At 38.5% G+C, this 21,124-nt stretch overlaps 1 protein-coding gene across 5 annotated transcripts in view; it reads left to right on the forward strand.

Moving 5' to 3' along the window:
- The window catches only part of BTRC (beta-transducin repeat containing E3 ubiquitin protein ligase), a 178,062-nt gene extending 157,706 nt beyond the window's left edge, over window positions 1-20,356 (forward strand). For all 5 annotated transcript variants that reach the window (XM_068548409.1, XM_068548404.1, XM_068548405.1 and 2 more), the window contains 9 exons: window positions 4,901-4,997; window positions 5,652-5,789; window positions 6,263-6,381; window positions 8,212-8,461; window positions 8,958-9,076; window positions 10,286-10,396; window positions 12,051-12,129; window positions 17,907-18,099; window positions 20,026-20,356. In XM_068548409.1, coding sequence (XP_068404510.1) covers window positions 4,901-4,997; window positions 5,652-5,789; window positions 6,263-6,381; window positions 8,212-8,461; window positions 8,958-9,076; window positions 10,286-10,396; window positions 12,051-12,129; window positions 17,907-18,068 — 1,075 coding nt within the window. In that variant the 3' untranslated portion in view covers window positions 18,069-18,099; window positions 20,026-20,356. The remainder of the gene's footprint in view (window positions 1-4,900; window positions 4,998-5,651; window positions 5,790-6,262; window positions 6,382-8,211; window positions 8,462-8,957; window positions 9,077-10,285; window positions 10,397-12,050; window positions 12,130-17,906; window positions 18,100-20,025) is intronic.
- Window positions 20,357-21,124: the final 768 nt, after the last annotated feature.

The following is a 21,124-nucleotide window of genomic DNA, read 5'->3' on the forward strand; positions in this document are numbered from 1 at the left end:
CCTTCAGCCCTTGCCTGTGGTGTTTTATCATCTTTGTAATCAAAATTATTTTTATGCCCAACTAGAATATCAACTCAAGCCATCAGAAAGAGGGAAGATTGGAATTTAATATAAATCATTGTTTCTTTTTAAGACTCTTATATTTTCTCAAGATTTTACTGCTTAATCCTGAATCCCTTAAGGCATTATATAGTTAGCAGCCCAAGAGATAGTCACCAATTTTGTTGTTCTCTTAATGTAATGGTACTATTTCATTAGAACTTCTGGAAGATGTCTTCTATATATAATTTTCTCTCGGAGGATGTCTCTATAATGTCACTATAAGAAAGTTGGGTGTGAATATTTCATAAATAAAATAAAGGTGACATATTGAATGTTTTAGTTGGTAGATATGCACCAGCAGGCATATATATGCTCAGTGATATCCTGAGCAATTAATTTTATGAATTGTTTATCTTGGATCATAAAGAGATACAGAACAGTTAAGGATGGAGGATCAGCTTTTCTTAGCAATTTTCATAAAAATATAGTCAGCTCCCTTTCTTTTTTTGCATCTTTGAAATTCATTAAAGCATAATAAACATAGTGACCTCTAAATATTATACCAAGTGCTTCAAGAGATTTCTGTCATTCTGGCTATTAGGAAGACTTTAAAATTTCTCCCAAATTCAATTAAATTAGGAAGCAAATGCCAGGCAATTTTTGGCTATATAAAAATCGCATAAGTGAAAGTTATTATTTCTCCTCCCCAAATATGTTTTCTTTATTCTCACTTATTTCACTATATAGAAAACTAGAAATCTTATCTTTCATAACTGATTTCATAATTTGGAAATAAACTCTTTATATTGTATAAAAAAGCAAAAAAAGTATATAGTTGTATGGCATTCAAAGTCCATCATTTTGCTAAGCATGCCAGGATGAGCCTTAGAAATAGAGGAGGCAGTTGCTTACATGGGAAAATTTTAGGGCAGCTAGGAATATTCCTCCACCCTTCAGGGGGAAAAAAAAAAAATGAAAAGAAACTCCCCTCCAAATAAGTCCTGACCTGAAATTTCAGTTGTACAGACTTATTCCCATAGCTATAAAGGTTTTGTTCCCTGTTAAAATGTACTTTGTTCCCATTTGGACTGTAAATGACAATAAGCCTTTATCACACCTTGGGACTTTACAAAGTCTCTTTTTTTGAAGGCAGGGAGAACAAGAAGTAGATGGACAGATCTTGACACATACGTGTGAAAATGCCAAAGATAAATGTAGGCTCCACAGTTTTGCTTAGGGTTGGCACTAAAGATCTATTATGTTAGTTATACAGAAGAAAAAACCAAGTAAGATCATTGAACAGACGGCTTTTTGGCCTTTTAAAAGGGTGTGTGAAGGTATAGCTGAGAAATAATTCAGGATTCAGCACCAATTATCACTCTTCCCTCTATCTCTTCAACCATAGAAACCCATTCCTGCTCTTTTGAGTATCCTTCAGAGTTCTGACTGTATTCCTTTGTGTTTGGCCATATTTATCATCTTAGCTTGATATAGACCCATGAAATTTCAAATATTTGTTCACCCCATGAAGATCGCCTCCAGTATCCCCCTCACATTCTGTGGCTGCTTATTTTTACATGTTGCCTTTCTTCCTGTGTTAGTTGTCCTTCCCCACTTAAAAAAAAAAATTAATCTATGACCACTTTTTCATTTTTTTCTTGCAAGTTGTCTTAACCAAGCCTCCTTTGTCAATAAAGTCTGTTATACTACCTTTCCCCAAATACTGTCTTTGAAAGTTTCTTCCATTTCTTCCAACCAAAAATAAATAAATACAGTTTTCTAAAAAAGCTTTGGCTTTAATTTCCACTCTACTGTTGTATTTTATATCTAGATGAATTTGACAGTCTGCCCCTAGGACATGAACTCTTATTTTCGCTCTTGAATAATACTGAATATTCTCTCTGCTCAGTAATGGTGACCTTAAAAGTATAATAAAAGACCGCTTGGGAAAAGTCCATTTTCTTAATCAGCAGATCACATTTTATGATAACATTCTGAATTTAATATTTAGCATTTATCATGTCCTCACACTCTCAAAAGTACTAGGCGTTTCACATAGAAGTGGCCCCTGTTGTCAAAGGGCTTCCATCATAACAGGTTTTGACTTACAAAATAAATATAGACTGAGAAACCAGTTTTCAACACTTAGCCACCCTTTTTTGTAGCACCTTTGATTCAAAGAAATTCAAACACTTTAGCAAGGTGTGACAAATACAGTGAGGTAGAAAATGAGATCAGAGGTTTGTATGATTTCTCTTTCCTTAGGGTATAGTTTCATTGCATATGAAGAAAATCCTGGGGTGCCTGTATACGATTGCCAGAGATTAAAAGGAGGACAGAAATCTCTGAGAAATGGTGGGCCTTGAGAGACAATAAAGTAGTTAGGGCTTCCCTGGTGGCGCAGTGGTTGAGAATCCACCTGCCAATGCAGGGGACGTAGGTTCGAGCCCTGGTCCGGGAAGATCCCAATGCTGTGGAGCAGCTAAACCCACGAGCCACAACTACTGAGCCCACACGCCACAACTACTGAAGCCCACTCGCCTAGAGCCTGTGCTCTGCAACTAGAGAAACCACCACAACGAGAAGCCCGCACACCACAACAAAGAGTTAGCCCCCACTCTGCAACTAGAGAAAGCTCGCGCACAGCAGCGAAGACCCAATGCAGCCAAAAATAAATAAATAAATAAAAATTTTAAAAAACAAACCAAAAAACCCACCAGAGATATAAAGTAATTAAGAGTGTGGCCTCTGAAGTCAGACTTAGATTCAAATCCCAGGTCTACTCACTAGCTGTGTGACCTTGGGCAAGTTGCGTAACCTCCCTGACATTTGATTTCTTCATCTGCCAAATGAATATAGTGATTCTTACCTCATTAAAGGATGTTGACGTTGAAACTATTAAATCGTAATTATTGACCAGATTTTTTTTTTTTTTTTTGCTGAGCTGTGCGGCTTGCGTTATCTTAGTTCCCCAACCAGGGGTTGAACTCGGTCCCCCAGCAGTGGAAGTGCCAGGTCCTAACCACTGGACTGCCAGGGAATTCCCTATTAACCAGATTAGAACCTCTTCATTCAAAATCTGTTTGCCTGCAATGTGTTTATAGAATAATATTGTTCAGAGAAGTGTATCTTCAAGCCCAAATTATTTCATAGTGTGTCTTGTTTGCCCTTTTCTTTATGTTGATGTATCATGTTTCTTGTTCCTATTAGTCCCTTTTAAAAAAAAAACTATTAGCTTCTCTGTTGCAGATTACCCTTTTTGTATCAACACAGAAGTCAGAGCCAGCTACCTTCCTAATAGGAAATTTTCTCAACTAATTTTCAAGGTGTATAATAGGAAGAGGGCAGGGGAGACGTGCTCCTAGAGACACTGAACAATTAATTATTTTGTAATGGAGCTACAGAGGGAGGAGTGGATGACTGGATTTCAGTGGATGAGTGGAAAACATGATTTCTCTGGTGCCAGGATTACACTCAGAGGCATTTCTGCCTATCTCCACTTTGCAAGGCACAGTGCCAATGAGAACAGCAGTTAGTACACCCATAGTGGGGTTTACTAGCTTGCACACCGTGTTTGGTGGGTTCTTAACTTCAGGATGAGGAATTAAATTTTTTACCCAGCAGGAAGTGATTGCCATTTACTGATTTTTTTTTGTAGCAAAGATCTAGCTTGGGATATGAGTATTCCAGAGATGTGCTGTCATAAGGAAGGAGATGCTAACAAATGTTGCTCACTGGAATCAAGGAAAGGCAATAAAATCCATGTATGTATGTACATAGCCAGGAACACACCTGTGAAAGTCAATTTTGTGCCTTAGACTGGACAGCACAGTGCTCTTAGGCATTTCTTTTTTTTTTTTTTTTAATAATTGTTTTATTTATATATTTATTTATTTTTATTTTTTAAATTTTTATTTATTTATTTATTTATTTATTTTTGGCTGTGTTGGGTCTTCGTTTCTGTGCGAGGGCTTTCTCCAGTTGCGGCGAGTAAGGGCCACTCTTCATCACGGTGCGCAGGCCTCTCACTGTCGCGGCCTCTCCCATTGCGGAGCACAGGCTCCGGATGCGCAGGCTCAGTAGTTGTGGCTCACGGGCTTGGTTGCTCCGCGGCATGTGGGATCTTCCCAGACCAGGGCTCGAACCCATGTCCGCTGCATTGGCAGGCAGATTCTTAACCACTGTGCCACCAGGGAAGCCCTAGGCATTTCTCTTTTTTATCTGCTTTCATACTTGCTGCTGGACACTCCTGTGATCCCTTTGTTTTCTGTCGAAATTGCTCCTTTTAAAGCATAGCTACACTGATCACCAGCAGCCTGGGTGCCTGAGCCGCCAACACACCTTACCCCATATAGCTGGAGACTAGAAAAAGTGATCTCTGTGACAGAGCCATTCCTGCTGCCCACAATGCTAGACTCCACTGACACTGGCACAGCTCTTACTCAGTGAAAACAAAAGTCTTTGGGGCATGTGCCTAGTTCAAAGGTGGTAGTTATCATCACTAACAAAATTTTCAAAAGATAAGGCTAATGAATCTGTCTATACAGAGGTCTGATAGTCAGCAGATGAATTCTGACTATATGCATTCCATTTGTCTATTGACTTAATATTCCTGAAGGCCTGACACTCTGATCTTCTGTTTTACCCAAAAGCAAATCAATGTTGGCAGAGTTCCTTTGAGCCCAGAAAGTTCCTCCTTGACATGGACTCCTGAAATCGAGCTTAACTTCACACCTCTCCAGGCTAGTTATGGAGATTATATGGAATGGTAACTGTGAAAACACTTTGAAGAAATAGGAAGTTCCTTGTAAATGTATAATATTATGATTTTTATTTGGAAATATTTGTTGTTTTTTAGGGGACAGTATTTATTCAAAAACAAACCTCCTGATGGGAATGCTCCTCCCAACTCTTTTTATAGAGCACTTTATCCTAAAATCATACAAGATATTGAGGTAAGAATCTATGTATATTTGGGTATTTGCCAAATACTAGAGAATCATCAACATTCTTCAGTAACAGCATTGTTACAGCAAACCCATTAGGGTTTATTGTGTGGGTTAAAAATCAATTTCTTTACAAGTGAGTGGGATAGGTAAAATATAGTAAATTCCCAGGCAAAAAAAATTTAAAGCTTTTAAAAATTGTTTACTGATAGATAAATAGATGAGAGAGAGAATACGATAACAGCAGTGAAACTGCTGAAGTTGCACTTATAAGCCATTATTCAAATATCTTCTGAATTGAGCCTCTGTGGAAGTTCACTGGTAGAAATGGCCACCATAAATGGAAGATGAGCACTGAGTAGGTAACCTCATGTGGTTCATAGCTTGCCCTCTGTTGGTGAACAGTCTCTTTCTAGCTGGTTTATTATTTAGTTGAATGAGTTATATACAGGAGAGTTCTAGGAAATAAATCTTTAATTACTTTGCACATGGAAAAATGCTTTACAGTGTTAAATAGTGGCTTTTTTAAAAAAATGCCTTAAGTTTTATATATCCAGTAGAGTAAAGCATTGAGCATTTGTCATTGGTTGCCATGAAAGTCAGATAAGAGCTTAGTTCTAGTCCTTTCCTAATTATTGCTTCTTTACCATTCCTTCTTCCTAGACAATAGAATCTAATTGGAGATGTGGAAGACATAGCTTACAGAGAATCCACTGCCGAAGTGAAACAAGCAAAGGAGTTTATTGTTTACAGTATGATGATCAGAAGATAGTAAGCGGCCTTCGAGACAACACAATCAAGGTGAGGTCTCTTCAGTTATGGGAAAGTAGCAGAAGGGGTGAGGATGACCACAGTATAAAGCAATCTAAAGCATAAACTCTAAGCAGTATTTCCAGAAAGTAAGAGTTTTAGATTGTTTCCAGTCCAAAAGCCAAAATTTCCTTAAAGGAAAAATGCCTGCTTCCCTCCAGAAACACATGCAAATGGATAGGGCTAGGGTTAAATTCTCTTCTTGAAGTGCACTGAATGGGCTATTACTCTTTTGGCCTTCACATAACTGTAGGCTACCGCTGTTCCTTAATGAAAAGGATAAAGTCTGCATTAGTACTGAAGCCACATATATATAGGTGCTTAGCTATACCTATAGGAAAGAATGCATTCCACACTATTCCAGGCTTTGATTCTTTTGGGGAATCAAACACATAATAGAGCCAGCAAGTCTCTGCAGCACCCCATTATCACGATGATCAAAAGGATCTTGTTTGCCATCCTAGATCTGGGATAAAAGCACATTGGAATGCAAGCGAATTCTCACAGGCCACACAGGTTCTGTCCTGTGTCTCCAGTATGACGAGAGGGTGATCATAACTGGATCATCGGATTCCACAGTCAGGTAGAAAATTTCAAATGATCTTTTGAACTCTGAAATATCAGATTCACTCTGTTCTGTCTTAGATAGTAATTTTCTATGCATCTGCTGAACACAGTTATGAAACTTCATAACCAAAGAAGAATAAACCACCAGCTCTCCCCATCATTGTGTCAGTCTAGAACTAGAAAACTTGATTTAGGAATGGTTACGGTAAGTTTACATTTTTGTACATTTAAGAAACTACAGGGACTTCCCTTGTGGTCCAGTGGTTAAGACTTTGCAGTGCCAATCCAGGGGGCCCCGGCTCGATCCCTGGTCAGGGAACTAGATCCCACGTGCTGCAACTAAGACCTGGTGCAGCCTAAATAAATAAATAAATATTTAAAAATAAAAAATTTTTTTAATTACAAAAAAATAGAAACTACATAATCTATTTTGATTTGGGGGAATCATCTATTATAGAAACTTGGTAAACCTTGCATTTCTTACAAAAACCACCTCACAGGGGAATGACATGAATGGAATGAAGCCTTCCTTTCTAGTGGTTATAACTGTAGTACAGGCATGCCTATCTCCTTTAAAATGTGTACAGGTGAGCAAAGCTCTCTCTTTGCCAACCCCTCCCCTGCTGTCCCTGCAGTTTTTAATTGCAAGCTTCACTCAGGGAGGGACCTTCAATTTCCAGAGGCGTTAGTGATTTGATGACACAGCCATTATGCTGCTGGAGTCCAGCGTAGCTTGAGTTCTGGGTACTAGCAGCACTACTAGACTAGAAACCTCTGTTAGGAATTTTGCCTTGAGCTAAAGGATTTAGCAAACATAATGCATCAAAAGTAACTTTAAAAAAATAGGAAAAAAAGCAGTTAACTGCATTGTTAGATTCTCTGAAGTTAAATGTTTACCATTCCAAGTTATCCTCTGTGAATAGAAAAGGCCATTCCTGTTTCTTGTCTTTTGACTTAAAGGCATAGCAAATTCTGTTCTTAGAGTTATCAACATTTAACATTTATTGGTGCTTGTGGAGTTCCTCAAGGAAGCCGAAAGATTGTAGAGGCTAACATCATTTATAGGACAAGGGAAAAAATGATTTTCTAAAAGAGGGTTAAACTGAAAAAAGAAATAAAATGTGTTGTAAAAAACAAAGTAAATATACAAAAATAGAGTGATCAAAGTAAAATATACCTGCACAAAAAATTCTCAAGCTATCCAAGGGTCCCACACTTTGCTGTGAAGCCCATATTGATATTGGGATGGCTGTTCTTGATCCCTACACTCATTTAAAGCACAGAAATGGGGCCTTACGTTTAGAGTCTAGATAATTTTAGGCCTTGACCTATGTGGTGAAAACTAAGGTCCAGGGTCATCAAACTCACATCCATAGTACTAAGTCAGCCTGTTAGGGAAGCTTCTTGGCCTATGTCAGTCTAAGACCTGAGGGCTGTCTGTGGGATCACCAATGCTGTAGTTATTAATCAGATTCCCAGTTTAAAATGTATCAGATTGAACGTTAGAAGGTTTATGATAATCTTGAAGTCTGTGGCCAGTTCTCTGGTGATGGTCACTGCAACCTCATTCCAGCCCCCTGAAACTAGCCCAGGTTTCACATTGGCAGCATCCCATCCCCTTCCTCTTCCTACTCTCCCAGTCCAGCCCTCTGTCTACCACTTCCCCATGGTCCATCAGTACACTTTAGCTCAGCTCAACTTCAGAGCTGCAGAAGGAAAGTAGGGTGTAACACTAACTATGAGAATAGGGTGGGAAGGGTGGGGAGTGAGGTGGTCCAATACTTGTAATAGATTGTAGCATGAGTTCCTCCTCAATCTAAGATAACCTTAATGTTGTTTGTTCCAGGGTGTGGGATGTAAATACAGGTGAAATGCTAAACACATTGATTCACCATTGTGAAGCAGTTCTGCACTTGCGTTTCAATAATGGCATGATGGTGACCTGTTCCAAAGACCGTTCCATTGCGGTGTGGGATATGGCCTCCCCAACTGACATCACCCTCAGGAGGGTGCTTGTTGGACACCGAGCTGCAGTCAATGTCGTAGACTTTGATGACAAGTACATCGTTTCTGCATCTGGGGATAGGACTATAAAGGTAATAAGGCATTTTTCAGTAAGTCCCCAACTTAGAAAAGGGGAGTTCATGTGGAAATCTGCTCAAGGGCAGTTTCATATTTAACCCTCACTGTAGAATACTTAATATTTAAATCAAATACTAGTTTATGCATAAAAAGGTAATGAGTGAGATAGGTTGTGTGACAATTTGAATTAGGTTTTTATTCCTGTAAATAATGGTGAGTATGAAAAGGGCAGGGGTAAATTTAGGTTCAAGAAAATTTGTCTGCAAGACCAGACTAACCCCATAAGAGTACATCAATTTGAGGATTCTCATGTGACAGCAGCCAGCTACAAATTAGCTGTATATTACTATGAATTAAACTTGTCATTTTTTGGTTTGATTTGGATTGGTTTGAAAAGTTGAATTCCCCCTATTAGTTCAGTCCTATTTTCTGCTTCCCAAAAACTCCAGTTGCCATAGATTTTACTAGTAAAAGCACCAGATCAACTGCCAAATGCTATTTTTGTTTCAGGTATGGAACACAAGTACTTGTGAATTTGTAAGGACCTTAAATGGACACAAACGTGGAATCGCCTGTTTGCAGTACAGAGACAGGCTAGTCGTGAGTGGCTCATCTGACAACACTATCAGGTGAGCAGCAGGTTCCCTTGCCCAGAAGGATCACTGTTATCCTGCCATTCATTGTTTGTGCACAGATCAAACAAATCTTCAACTGTGTTATGTTTATAATAAAACATTTTTCAGTTTCTGTAGCTTCTTACATATCAAAAGTTTGCCCCAAGCAGAGAGGCAGCATAGCAAAGCCTTTTGTTGATGTGTTTCCTTCCCGTAATAGTTTTATCACCAGATAGACCTATTTAAAAAGTACTGCTTGAAAGAGGAAGTGAGCAAGAGAGATAAAAATGGAGGTTGAAGGCCCTTCTCTTTAAATTTCTCCTGCCTGCGGTTGAAAAGTGCTAATAAATAGCTAAAGGCCTTTTCTCTTTGCCACTGTTCTAAAAAAAGAAAAAAGATTTGTTTCCCTGCTAGAAATTGTGCATTTTTGTTTTCTTAGCATTACATAATTGGCCAGGGAGTTGCCAGTCTTTGAAATTATGAAGAAATTATGAAGAATCCACAAATTGAAGTACTTTTTGGTATTTTTCCTTCATGAAGATGAATGACACACATATGAATAGAATTTGGAAGATTTATCAACCCTCTCCCCCTCCTTCAAAGAAGTACTAAGGAATGAAAAGGCCATTGAAAAAACAACAGATAGAGATATTGTTCTATCTAAGGAAATTATCATTCCTACAAATCCTTTGGATTGGTCAGAAAGCATACATCATTTAAATTAGTATATAAAAGTTTTTGAGAACTTACTTTGCATTTCCATTATATGAGAAAAACTGTCCTGGACAGTGGGGTGAAAGCAGAGAGTGTCCTCGGTGACAAAGGTGGACATACTTTGTGAGGGCAGGATGTCACTCATACTGCGTCTCTTTCTTATTAATTGTGATTTTAGGAAACATTATTTTTCTTGGCTTGGTCATTTCCTTCATAGGCAACTGTGTACATTGAATTCATCTTTTATATTCCTTGGTGACCCTGATTACAGAATTATATGAAGGTTGGTGCTTTGAAAATATATACTGCATATTTGAACTTAAATCGTACATTTTTCTGCTTATATGGCAGAAAAGAAATAAATTGCACTGAAAGTAATACATTTGTGTATGAGTGTTGATTGATTTTATTTTTTGGATATTTTAAAAGACATATGAAGTATGTTATTATAACATTCTAAGCTTAGAAAAGAATACCTGAAACTTCACTTGACTCAATTTTCTCTTTTAGATTGTGGGACATAGAATGTGGTGCATGCTTACGAGTGTTAGAAGGCCATGAGGAATTGGTGCGCTGTATTCGATTCGATAACAAGAGGATAGTCAGTGGAGCCTATGATGGGTGAGTTTGCTAACAGCGTTTTTAAAAAATCTGCCTGTTAATCCCTCCTGCCTTAGAATGTTAAATATAACCTTTCCTTGTCTCTAAAAGATTATAGATATCACAGAAAAAATCTGATACAATATTTCTTGTGCCTAATCCATATATTCACCTCTCCTTTGTTTACTCTTTTCTAAAATATGCTTCCCAATCATTTAATTGTACTTGTTTGCTCATGAATTTCATTAATATTTTGGTTTTTTGGTTATATATTTATCTGTTTAGCCCTATAAAGCAAAGAACTGGGTAAACCCACTATATCAGGATATGAATATAAAATAGTGACTTATTAATAAAGCTGAAATGTTGGAGAGCAATATCTTGGGGGGGAGCTGGCGCTTAGTATGGTACAGTCTTGAATTTTTATCCCTTTGAGTGATTCCTAAAAGTACAGCCCTCTTGTCCTCACTTCTAGCATTTCAGTCACAATGAGTTAAGTAATCTTTACTTTCCTTCAGTCTGATTTCGAATGGTCATAGAGTCCTTTCATGTTGTGGATAGAACCCATATCCAGCAATGCTAATAAGCACATAGTAAATTCTTACAAGAGTGTATTCACTTATGAAGTGCTCTCTATCATTTCTCCTCATCAAGGTGCCTGATTTGGGGAAGTAGAAGGCCACAGTTCAAATATTGGCAGCTTTTAATTTTATTTTATTTTTATATTTATTTATTTAGCTCCGCCGGGTCTTAGTTGCAGCACGTGGGATCTTTTTAGTTGTGGCTTGTGGGATCTAGTTCCCTGACCAGGGATCGAACCCAGGCCCCCTGCCTTGGGAGTGAAGAGTCTTAACCACTGGACCACCAGGGAGGTCCCTGGCAGCTTTTTTAAATATCAGAAACTAACTTACAACATTATCTTAGTTTATGAGCTGGCTATACTGATATATTAAGACAACTCAAGCAGCAGCAGTAAGTGTTAACAGACCCACTTCCTCTGCTTTGAGTCAGCCATCACTGTTCTACCCTTGGGAAATTGTTCAGGGTATGATGACATGTTCCAGATAAGTCCAAGGTTGTATTTTCTCATTGCCCTGGTTTTGATCTATACCCACTTTTCTTAGGTTTTGTCTGTTATTAATACTTACCTTGAGGAGACATGACCTCTACTTGATTTATAGAAGAGCTATACTTTTCTTATTTAAATCAAAATATGAGGATTTGCTTACATAAACTCCAGAGCTCTTAAATGGACCCCAGTCCTCTGATATGTGTGACGTGAGCCATTCTTAGAATTGACCAGAAAGAAGATGCCTCAGAGTTATAGGTTTCTAGGTCTAAGTGATCTCTTCTATCATTAAGAGTTCTAATGTATCGATATAAGAACTCCTTTTGGCCCAAAGTATGGTGTAACTTTACCATTCACTCTCTTCAGTTTGGTTAAAGCTAACCTGTTTCTCAGTTTTAGGTTAATCACGTACATTTTCCACTTTTAAGAATGAATGCAAGGACTGAGTCTCCAAAACAAAAATGTTTTTGTATATTCCTGTGAGCTGCATTTATAATATAAACTATCTTCACTGTACATATTTATTGCCGTGACTTTTTGCTATTCTTCCTGTGTTCCCTTAATTTTGCTTTTAAGTAGGATTTTTGTCCCCTTTTTGATCTTTAGAAAAATTAAGGTGTGGGATCTTGTAGCTGCTTTGGACCCCCGTGCTCCTGCAGGAACTCTCTGTCTACGGACCCTTGTGGTAAGAGCCTTATTGTTTAGAGGGGTTTGGGGAGCAGGAAGGGAAAGAAATTAACATTGATGTGCTGTGGAATACAGAGCTGTATTTGATAGTTAGAACTTCACAAAGCCTACTACTAAGTGGAAAGGCAACCAATACATGACAATAAAATATGTTTATATAGCTGCCTTTCATCCAAAAGTGCTTTAGAGACTGTATATGGAGAAGAATGTGGCAGCTGTTCAACAGCTGCACAGCAACTCTACACAACAGTTTAGTACAGGAAGTGAATAAGAATTCTCTATCCACCAGAAACAGTAGGGGGTACTTAGGGAGAGAGAACATAATTACTCAAATTGGAACCTGTGCAGAATCTGAGGACCTGCACACCTGTGCCTGCAAAAAGTGCCAGGGGAGTCTATGTGAACCCCCTGGTCAGCCCCTGAGTTACGCTTCCTATTTAAGGCATGCTGCCTCCAGCAATTTAAATCTCGTCTCTTTTATACTAATATACCCCCTTGCCCAAACATCTTGGTATTTGGGCAAAGAAGTGACATAGAGGGAAGAATGTCACCTCAAAAGCACCAAGTTCTTTATGGTGGTGTTAGCCAAAGGCCCAGATCAGAAAATGGCTTAAGGTTTGAAAGCTGCTTCCATTAGAAAAAGATTAGGTGGGCCACCAGGGAGGACATATCTTTTGCACAATTCAGGGAAAAGATGAGAGCAAGCATTTGAAGCCCAGTGTTCTGAATCCTGACTCTCAACATTTAGGCAGCCTCTGCTTTGGAGAAGAGAGAGATGCATTTCTTTGTCTTCCTTGTTGGATTTAAAGCTCGTTCTTAAAGCACCAGAACTGCTTTACCTGCATGTTCCACACATGGTTTTTTAAAGTGTGTACTTTAATTCATTTGATTTTTGAAGTATAATTTACATACAGCAAAATTTGTCCCTTTTTTAGTGTACTTCTATGAATTTTGCAATTGTGTAAACACCACAGTCAAGATATAGAACATTTCCATCACCCCAAAAATGATACCCCTTCCTATTAATCCCCTCTCCTCAACCCCTAGCAACCGTCCCTATAGTTTTGCTATGAGTGTCATATAAATTAAATCATATTTATGTAGCTTTTTGCATTTGGCTTTTTTCACTTCTTTTGAGATTCATCCACATTGTTGCATGTGTAAATACTTTGTTCCTTTTTATTGCTGAGTGGTATTCCATTGTATGGATGAACTAATTTCTTTATTCATTCACCAGTTTAAGGACATTTGGAATGTTTTCAGTCTTTGGTGATACTGAAAACATTCCCATACAGGCTTTTGTATGTACATTTTTTTCTTTCATTTCTCTTGGGTAAGTACCTAGGAGTATGATTTCTGAATATATATTTAAATTTAAAAGAAACTACCAAGCTATTTCCCAGAGTAGCATTTGGGGAGTTTGCAAATGCAAACCATTTTACATTTCCACTAAACAATGTGTGAATGTCCAATTTTTCCACATCCTTGACAGGACTTGGTGTTGTCAGTTTTAAAAAACATTACAGCCATTTGAGTGGGTGTGTAGTGGTTGTAGTTTTAATTTGCATTTCTGTGATAGCTAATGGTATAGAACATCTTTTCATGTGCTTATCTTCTTTTGAAGTGTCTTCACATCTCATCCTCATTTATTTATTGAGTTGTCTTACTAAGTTTTTAAAAACAGGTTTATTGTGGTATAAGAGACATACAGTAACATGGACATATTTAAGTATACAACTTGATAAATTTTGACGTATGTACAAAACAGTGAAAACATCACTTCAGCCAAATAATGAACATATCCTCATGCCCCCTATTACATAGTAATCCCTCCTTCCCATCCCACCCCACTTTTCCTTGTTCCTATCCCCAGGCAGCCACTGATCTGCTTTCTGTCAGTATTGATTAGTTTACATTTTCTAGTGTTTTATAAATGTAATCATAACAGTACGTACTCTTTTTTGCCTATTTCTTTTCACAAAGCATAATTATTTTGAGATTCACCCATGTTGTTCATATAGAGCAATTTTCCTTTTTGAAAATTGTTGAGGAGTATCCCATTGTATGGTTATACCAAAATTTATTTATCCATTTGCCAATTGATGAAAATTTAGGTTATTTCCAGTTTGGGCCTATTACAAATAAAGTTTCTATAAACATTTTTGTACAAGTTTTTGTATGAACATATATTTTCATTTCTCTGGGATAAATCCTAGAAACAGAATGGCTAGGTCACATGATAAGTATATTATTAATATTTTTAGAAACTGCCAAACTGTTTTCCAAAGCAGTTGTACAGTTTAACATGGTAACACAACTGTGCATGAGAGTTCCAGTTACTCCATATCCTCACCAATACTTAGTACAGTCTTTTTTGAATCCTTCTAATAAGTGTGTCATTGTACTGCATTGTGATCTTAATTTTATATCCCTAATGTTAATAATGTTGAGTATCCTTTTTTTTTTTTTTAAAGGGGGACTTTTTAAGAAAATTTATTTTTGGCTGCATTGGCTTTTCATTGCTGCACGTAAGCTTTCTCTGGTTGCAGCAAGTGGGGGCTACTCTTCGTTGCCATGTGCGGGCTTCTCATTGCGGTGGCTTCCCTTGTTGCAGGGCACGGGCTCTAGGCGCACGGGCTTCAGTAGTTGTGGCACGCAGGCTCAGTAGTTGTGGCTCGCGGGCTCTAGAGCACAGGCTCAGTAGTTGCGGTACACGGGCTTAGTTGGTACATGGGCTTAGTTGCTCCACACCATGTGGGATCTTCCGGGACCAGGGATTGAACCTGTGTCCCCTGCATTGGCAGGCAGATTCTTAACCACTGCGCCACCAGGGAAGCCCCAATGTTGAGCATCTTTTCATATGTTTATATGCCATCCGTATATCTACTTTGTTGAAGTGTTTGAATGTTTTGCCCATTTTAAAAATTGAGTGGCTTTCTGATTATTGAGTTTTAAGATTCTTTTGCATATTCAGGATACAAGTCCTTTATTAGATATGTGATTTGCAAATATTTTTTTTTCCAGTCTATGGTTTGTTTTTTTATTCCCTTTAAAGTATCTTTTGAAAAGCAGAAATTAATTTTGATTAAGTCCAGTGTGTCAATTTTTCTGTTAGGGATTATGTTATTAGCTATTATATCTTTAAAAAAAAATTTATTTGCCTAATCTGAAGTCACAAAGATTTTCCCCTCTATTTTCTTCTAGAAGTTTTATACTTACAGGTTTTACATTTTAGTCAGTGATTCATTTTGAGTTAGTTTTTGCAGATGGTACAAGGTATGGATCAAAGTTCATATGGATATCCGATTGTTCCATCTCCATTTATTCAGAAGACTATCCTTTTTCTTCTTCGTCTTCTTTTTTTTTTTTTTTTTTTTTTGGATTTTTATGTTTTATTTATTGCTGTAGAACAAGTGCCTGGCATAGAGAAGATGCCATTAATGGCTTTGGAGATTTGTTTCCCCTTTTTCTTCTTAATAGCAGCTTTGTCAAAAACAAATTGACCATATATGTGTGGGTCTACTTACGGACCTACTCAGTCCCATTGCTCTTTTTGTCTATCTTGGTTACTGCAGCTTTTTAATAACCCTTGAAGTCAAGTAGTGTTAAGTCCTTCAACTGTGTTCTTTTTCAAAGTAGTTTGGATTCTTTGAATTTTCATGTGAATTTTAGAATCTGTTTGCCAATTTCAACAACAAAAAGTCTGCTGAGATTTTCATTGGGATCATGTTGAATCTAAATTGATTTGGCAAGAATTGACTTCTTAACAATATTGAATTTTCTTCTAAATAAAGACCATTTATTTAGGTCTTTTAAAATTTCTCAGCAATGTTTTATAGCTTTCAGTGTAAAGGTCTTATACATCTTTTGTCATATTTATCCTTAAGTATTTGTTATTTTTAATGCTATTATAAATGGTATTTAAAATTTTTGATTTCTGGATTGTTCACTGCAAGTATGTACAAATACACTTCTTTTCCAATCTGTGTACCTTCCTTTTTTTTTTTTTTTGTTTTACTGTACTGACCATCAGTACAGTGCTCAAAAGAATTGGTAAGAGTGGATGTCCTTATCTTTGGGAAAAGGCATTTGGTCTTTTACCATTTTATATATACTTTTATATAGATATATGTTAGCTATAGGTTTTTCATGATACATTATCAGGGGATTAGGAGGTTCCTTTCAGTTCCCAGATTGCTGAGAGCTTTTATTAGGAATGGATGTTGGTTTTTGTTAAATGCTTGTATCTGCATCCATTGAGGTGACCATATGGTTTTCACCTTTATTCTGTTAACTGCTGTATTACATTGATTTTTGATATTAAACTTTGCATCACTACAGATCCCGTGGACATTAAAAGGATACTAATAAAGGAATACTATGAACAACTCTATGCCCCCAAAATTGATAACCCAGATGAAATGGACCAATCCCTTGAAAGATACAATCTTCTACAACTTAGGAAGAAATAGACATTCTGAACAGACCTATACCTATTAAAGAAATATAATAAATAATTAATAACCTTCCAAGACAGAAAGCACCAAGCCCAGATGGGTTCACTGCTGAATTCTAATAAATGTTTAAGGAAGAAATTATACCAATTCTCTATAATTTCCTCCAGAAGATAGAAGCAGAGTGAATACTTGCTACCTAATTCTGTGAGGCCAGCATTACCCTAATACTGAAACCAAACAAAGATATAACAAGAAAAGAAAACTACAGACCAGTATGTCTTATGAACACAGATGCTCATCTATCTAATGAGCTCATTTACATCTTGTAAAGAATGTAAAATAGTGCAGCCTCTATGGAAAACAGTATGGTGGCTCCTCAGAATATTAATGATAGAATTACTGTGTGATCCAGCGCTCCCACTTCTGGGTATATATCCCAAAAAACTAAAAGCAGGATCTCAAAGAGATCTTTGCATACTCATGTTCATAGCAGTATTATTCATAATAGCCAAGAGGTTGAAGCAACCCAAGTATCCATTGATAGATGAATGGATACACAAAATGTGGTGTGTTTGTGTGTGTGTGTGAATATATATATTCACACACACACACACACACACAGAGAGAGAGAGAGAGAGAGGAGAGAGAGAGAGAGAGAGAGAGAGAATGGAATAGAATAGAATATTATTCAGCCTTAGAAAGGAAATACTGTCACATGCTACAACATGGATGAAACTTGAGAACATTATTCTAAGTGAAACAGGCTTATACCTGCTTATGGGAGCCAATTGTTAGACGTTCATGAATTTTGCAAGCTGGTTGAACTCAGATGGGTAGCTTGAAATTGGCCAGGATAGAAATTTTTAGACCATAAAATGTGCAAATGCTTTTACAAATTGGGGAGAGTTAATTGATAACTATATACCAGCACACTAGTTATTATTGCTCATCAGTCCTTGGCCTTTGATTGTAAAAGAATCCTAGAAATACAGAGAAGAGGATAAAGCCAGGGAGGTACTGAGGAATGTTCTCATTCAGCCTAAGTCTAGGAGAGTTAGTAATGAGAAACTAGTGTACTATTTGACATGTATCAGCTCTAGTAAATATTACTTTGATTGTATACGAAATCAACTACCCAATATTTGACTTTTCCATCCTGCCTTTAATCCAAGTTAAGGTTTTTCTCTGTATTCTTGAAACAGCTAAATGGTAGAGAAAACTATCAGCATAGCCTTTCCATAGACTCCTTTTGACAAGTTGCTGAATTTGTGTCCTTTTGATTTTGAGTAGTTCAAAAGTTTTGTTTCTGCTTCTTTAGGAGCATTCTGGAAGAGTTTTCCGACTCCAGTTTGATGAATTCCAGATTGTCAGTAGTTCACATGATGACACAATTCTCATCTGGGACTTCCTAAATGATCCAGCTGCCCAAGCTGAACCCCCCCGCTCCCCTTCTCGAACATACACCTATATCTCCAGATAAATAATCATACACTGACCTCAGACTTGCCCAGGTATGAAAAAGAATTGTGTACATAGCACTGTGGGTAGGAAATGGAACATTGGCTGTAAGGTATTGTGAGTTCATGGAGCCTTCTTCATGCCCTTTATATCTCCAAGTCCTGTAAAGCAGAAGCTGACACCATGAGACAGGGCTGGGGCTGCACATTGGACACTGCTTTTGGTTGAGGTAGCCAGCCTCAGTTCTTAGATGATTCTTGAACTAGATCTAGATGATCCTTGTGTAGTAGAACTAATATTCCTGCCTCAGTAATCTAGTAGGATTTTTAAGAAAATAAAATGAGATTTGAATCAGTTTCAGAACTAAGAGTATTGACCCCAAAGCCTATGGCTTTGTAATTCCCAGATTAAACTAGCACCTATAATGGAGACCCTTTAACCCAAGTAGATAATCTAATGTGTGAAAGGAAAAATCTCTTGGTGAAATATCGGGCTGCTTTCTCACAGCTCTGCCTTGTCAGTATCATTTGATTGTAAAAGGTAGCTTTTCTTTTATCCTTATCCGCATTCCCTACTGCATCCAAAAAAGAAAAGAACTATTTTTTGACCTTGGAAGTAGCTCTGGAGTTGGTGAGAACTCCATATAATCTCCCACTCAAGTCTCCATCCTCTCTCTGGGGCAGGAAAAGATCCTAATATTCATCTTAATCTATAGCCATGGTATATTTAGGTCATACTTGGTGTCCTAACCAGTTCAAATATAGGTAATCACTGGTTTGGGAAAACTGTACTAGCTACTGGGGAGGATTGCCATTATTGTCATTTCTTGTTTCCCATACCTGCCTCCGTTCTTGTGCCAGAAGTACACATTTAGTACACTTTTCTGCACATCTTTCTATAGTGATTCTTCTGAACAGGGTGTTTCATGCCCTGCTGGGCTCGCTTCAGTCCTCACTTCTCTCAGAGAGGACTCACTGCTTCCTCAACCAAGACACACAGACAGGCCTAGGTGAGAATCCTAGCTGCATGCCCTTGGGCAAATAACTTCGCAGAGCCTTAGTTTCCTTATTAGTAAAATGAGGGTTGCAATACCTACCACACAGAGCTGTTGTGAGGATCCCCTTGAAATGTTATATGTAAAATTCTTAGTGTAAAATTCTAATTAGTATTAGTATTAATATTGTAGTCGTCATGTACCTATCCCCTCCTTTTGCCAAAATTTTCTCCTCCTTAGATTTTGATGGCATTTTGCCATTTTTAATATTCTTCCTGGCTCTCTGAGTGTTTATGTCTCCTTCTTTCTCTCACCCCTAAAACGTAGACGTCCACTAAGAGTCTGTCTCGGGCTTTTCTTCCTTATCTGAGTTCCCTGCTTTGTCTGCCTTATCTCTTCCCGAGGCTTCAGCTCTCAATTCTAATTTGTATCTGTAGTCCCAACCTCTGCCTAATCTCCAGGCCACATTTCCAGACACCACCTACACACCTGTCCTTGAAGGTACCAGGAGCACTTCTAGAGCACACATCTAACAATCAGGCTCTCCCCTCATCTACACTGCCAGTCCCCTCCAGCCAAGCAGCCAGATAGCCTCACCTCACTCCCCCACTTTTGTTAGTGGCACATTGCGTTCATGGCCACTAAGGGCCGGAGCCTCAGAGCTGTCCTCGCCCACTCTACCATTATAGGGAGCAGCTGAAAGCTTGATGCTACACCCACCATAGTCATTCTTAATCTCTAGCTATTAGAGTCACTCTGCATGAGCACTACAGCCCTGACCATGTCAGTGAGCCCTGCCGAGTCCCCAAACAGGCCATGTAGCCTTTGACAGAAGCTCCTGCATGGCGTGGACAGAAAGTGGGCATTAGGAAGCACCTCTGAGCCTTTCCCCCAATTGACAGCTAGTTTAATATTCTTTTCCTCTTAGAGAAAGTGAGAAATACAGGAAAAGGGACTAATGACTATGTGCTCTGTTTTCGCACAGGACTCATTAAAGTTGCGGTATTTAACGTACCTGCCAATACCAGGATGAGCAACAACAGTAACAATCAAACTACCACCCACTTTCCCCGGACTAGCCGAGGAGCGGGGCTTTAAGACTCCTGTTGGGACACAGCTGGTCTGCAGTCGACCCAGGATGGTTTACTCAGCACAGCTGACTGCTTCCGTGCTGCTATCAGAAGATGTCTTCTATCTTTTGTGAATGATTGGAACTTTTAAACCCCACCTCCCCTCCTTCTTTCCTCCTGCACATGTTTTTTCCTCATTTGGTTCCAGACAGAGATGACATAAATATATTTAGTGTTTTGCCAGAATCTCTCTTGCTTTGCCGTTAAGCAGAAGAACTAGTTTCCTATGTAGCCTACTGGGAGAGAGCCACTTCTAGGGGACGGGGGATACAACTTCAAGCCAGATAGCACCCAGTGTCTCCCTGTAAACTGCAAGAATACCCAGCACCTGGCAAGATCTGCCCAGCCCCACTGTGCTTAGGAGGAAACAGCTGTCTGTGTAGCCTCTGGGGCAAGAAAGAAAGAAAACAAGAATGTACACCCTGGAAGATCTGGGCCTCTTTCCTTCCATCTCTTTCTCTGTTTCTGTCCCTCTTGCCCCTTCTCCCACTCCCCTTCAACATGTTTATCTGCTCCACCTGAGAAGAAAGAGTATGAAGAAAGTATCCTCAGTTATCATAAGGCAAATGAGAAAATGCAATACTTAGAAGAGTTAAGTACTCTTCAGTCAAAATTTCAAACCCAGGCTTTTGCTGCAAGTGACCCTATGTGGCAACGATGGATTCTCAGACATGGTACTGTCGTCGTATTTGCACCTCTTCTCTCCTCTCCTTGTAACACCCACCCACCCACCCCCTCAAAGAAAGGGGGGGGGCAGAAATTTCCTGGGCTCCTTCAATGGCCACGTCTTTTCTGGACTCAGCAGTCTCCTCGATTCCATGTAGAGTGTGGAAAGGAGTTGCTGATTGCATTTCCTCTCATTAACAATTAGATGTGTAATAAAAAGCGTTGTACTTCATCTTAAATCACTGCTAAGGCTCAGCCTACAGAAAGGGTTGAAATGGCCAGAGCCAG

The sequence above is a fragment of the Eschrichtius robustus genome, chromosome 7 (assembly GCF_028021215.1).
Source record: "Eschrichtius robustus isolate mEscRob2 chromosome 7, mEscRob2.pri, whole genome shotgun sequence".
NCBI lineage: Eukaryota > Metazoa > Chordata > Mammalia > Artiodactyla > Eschrichtiidae > Eschrichtius > Eschrichtius robustus.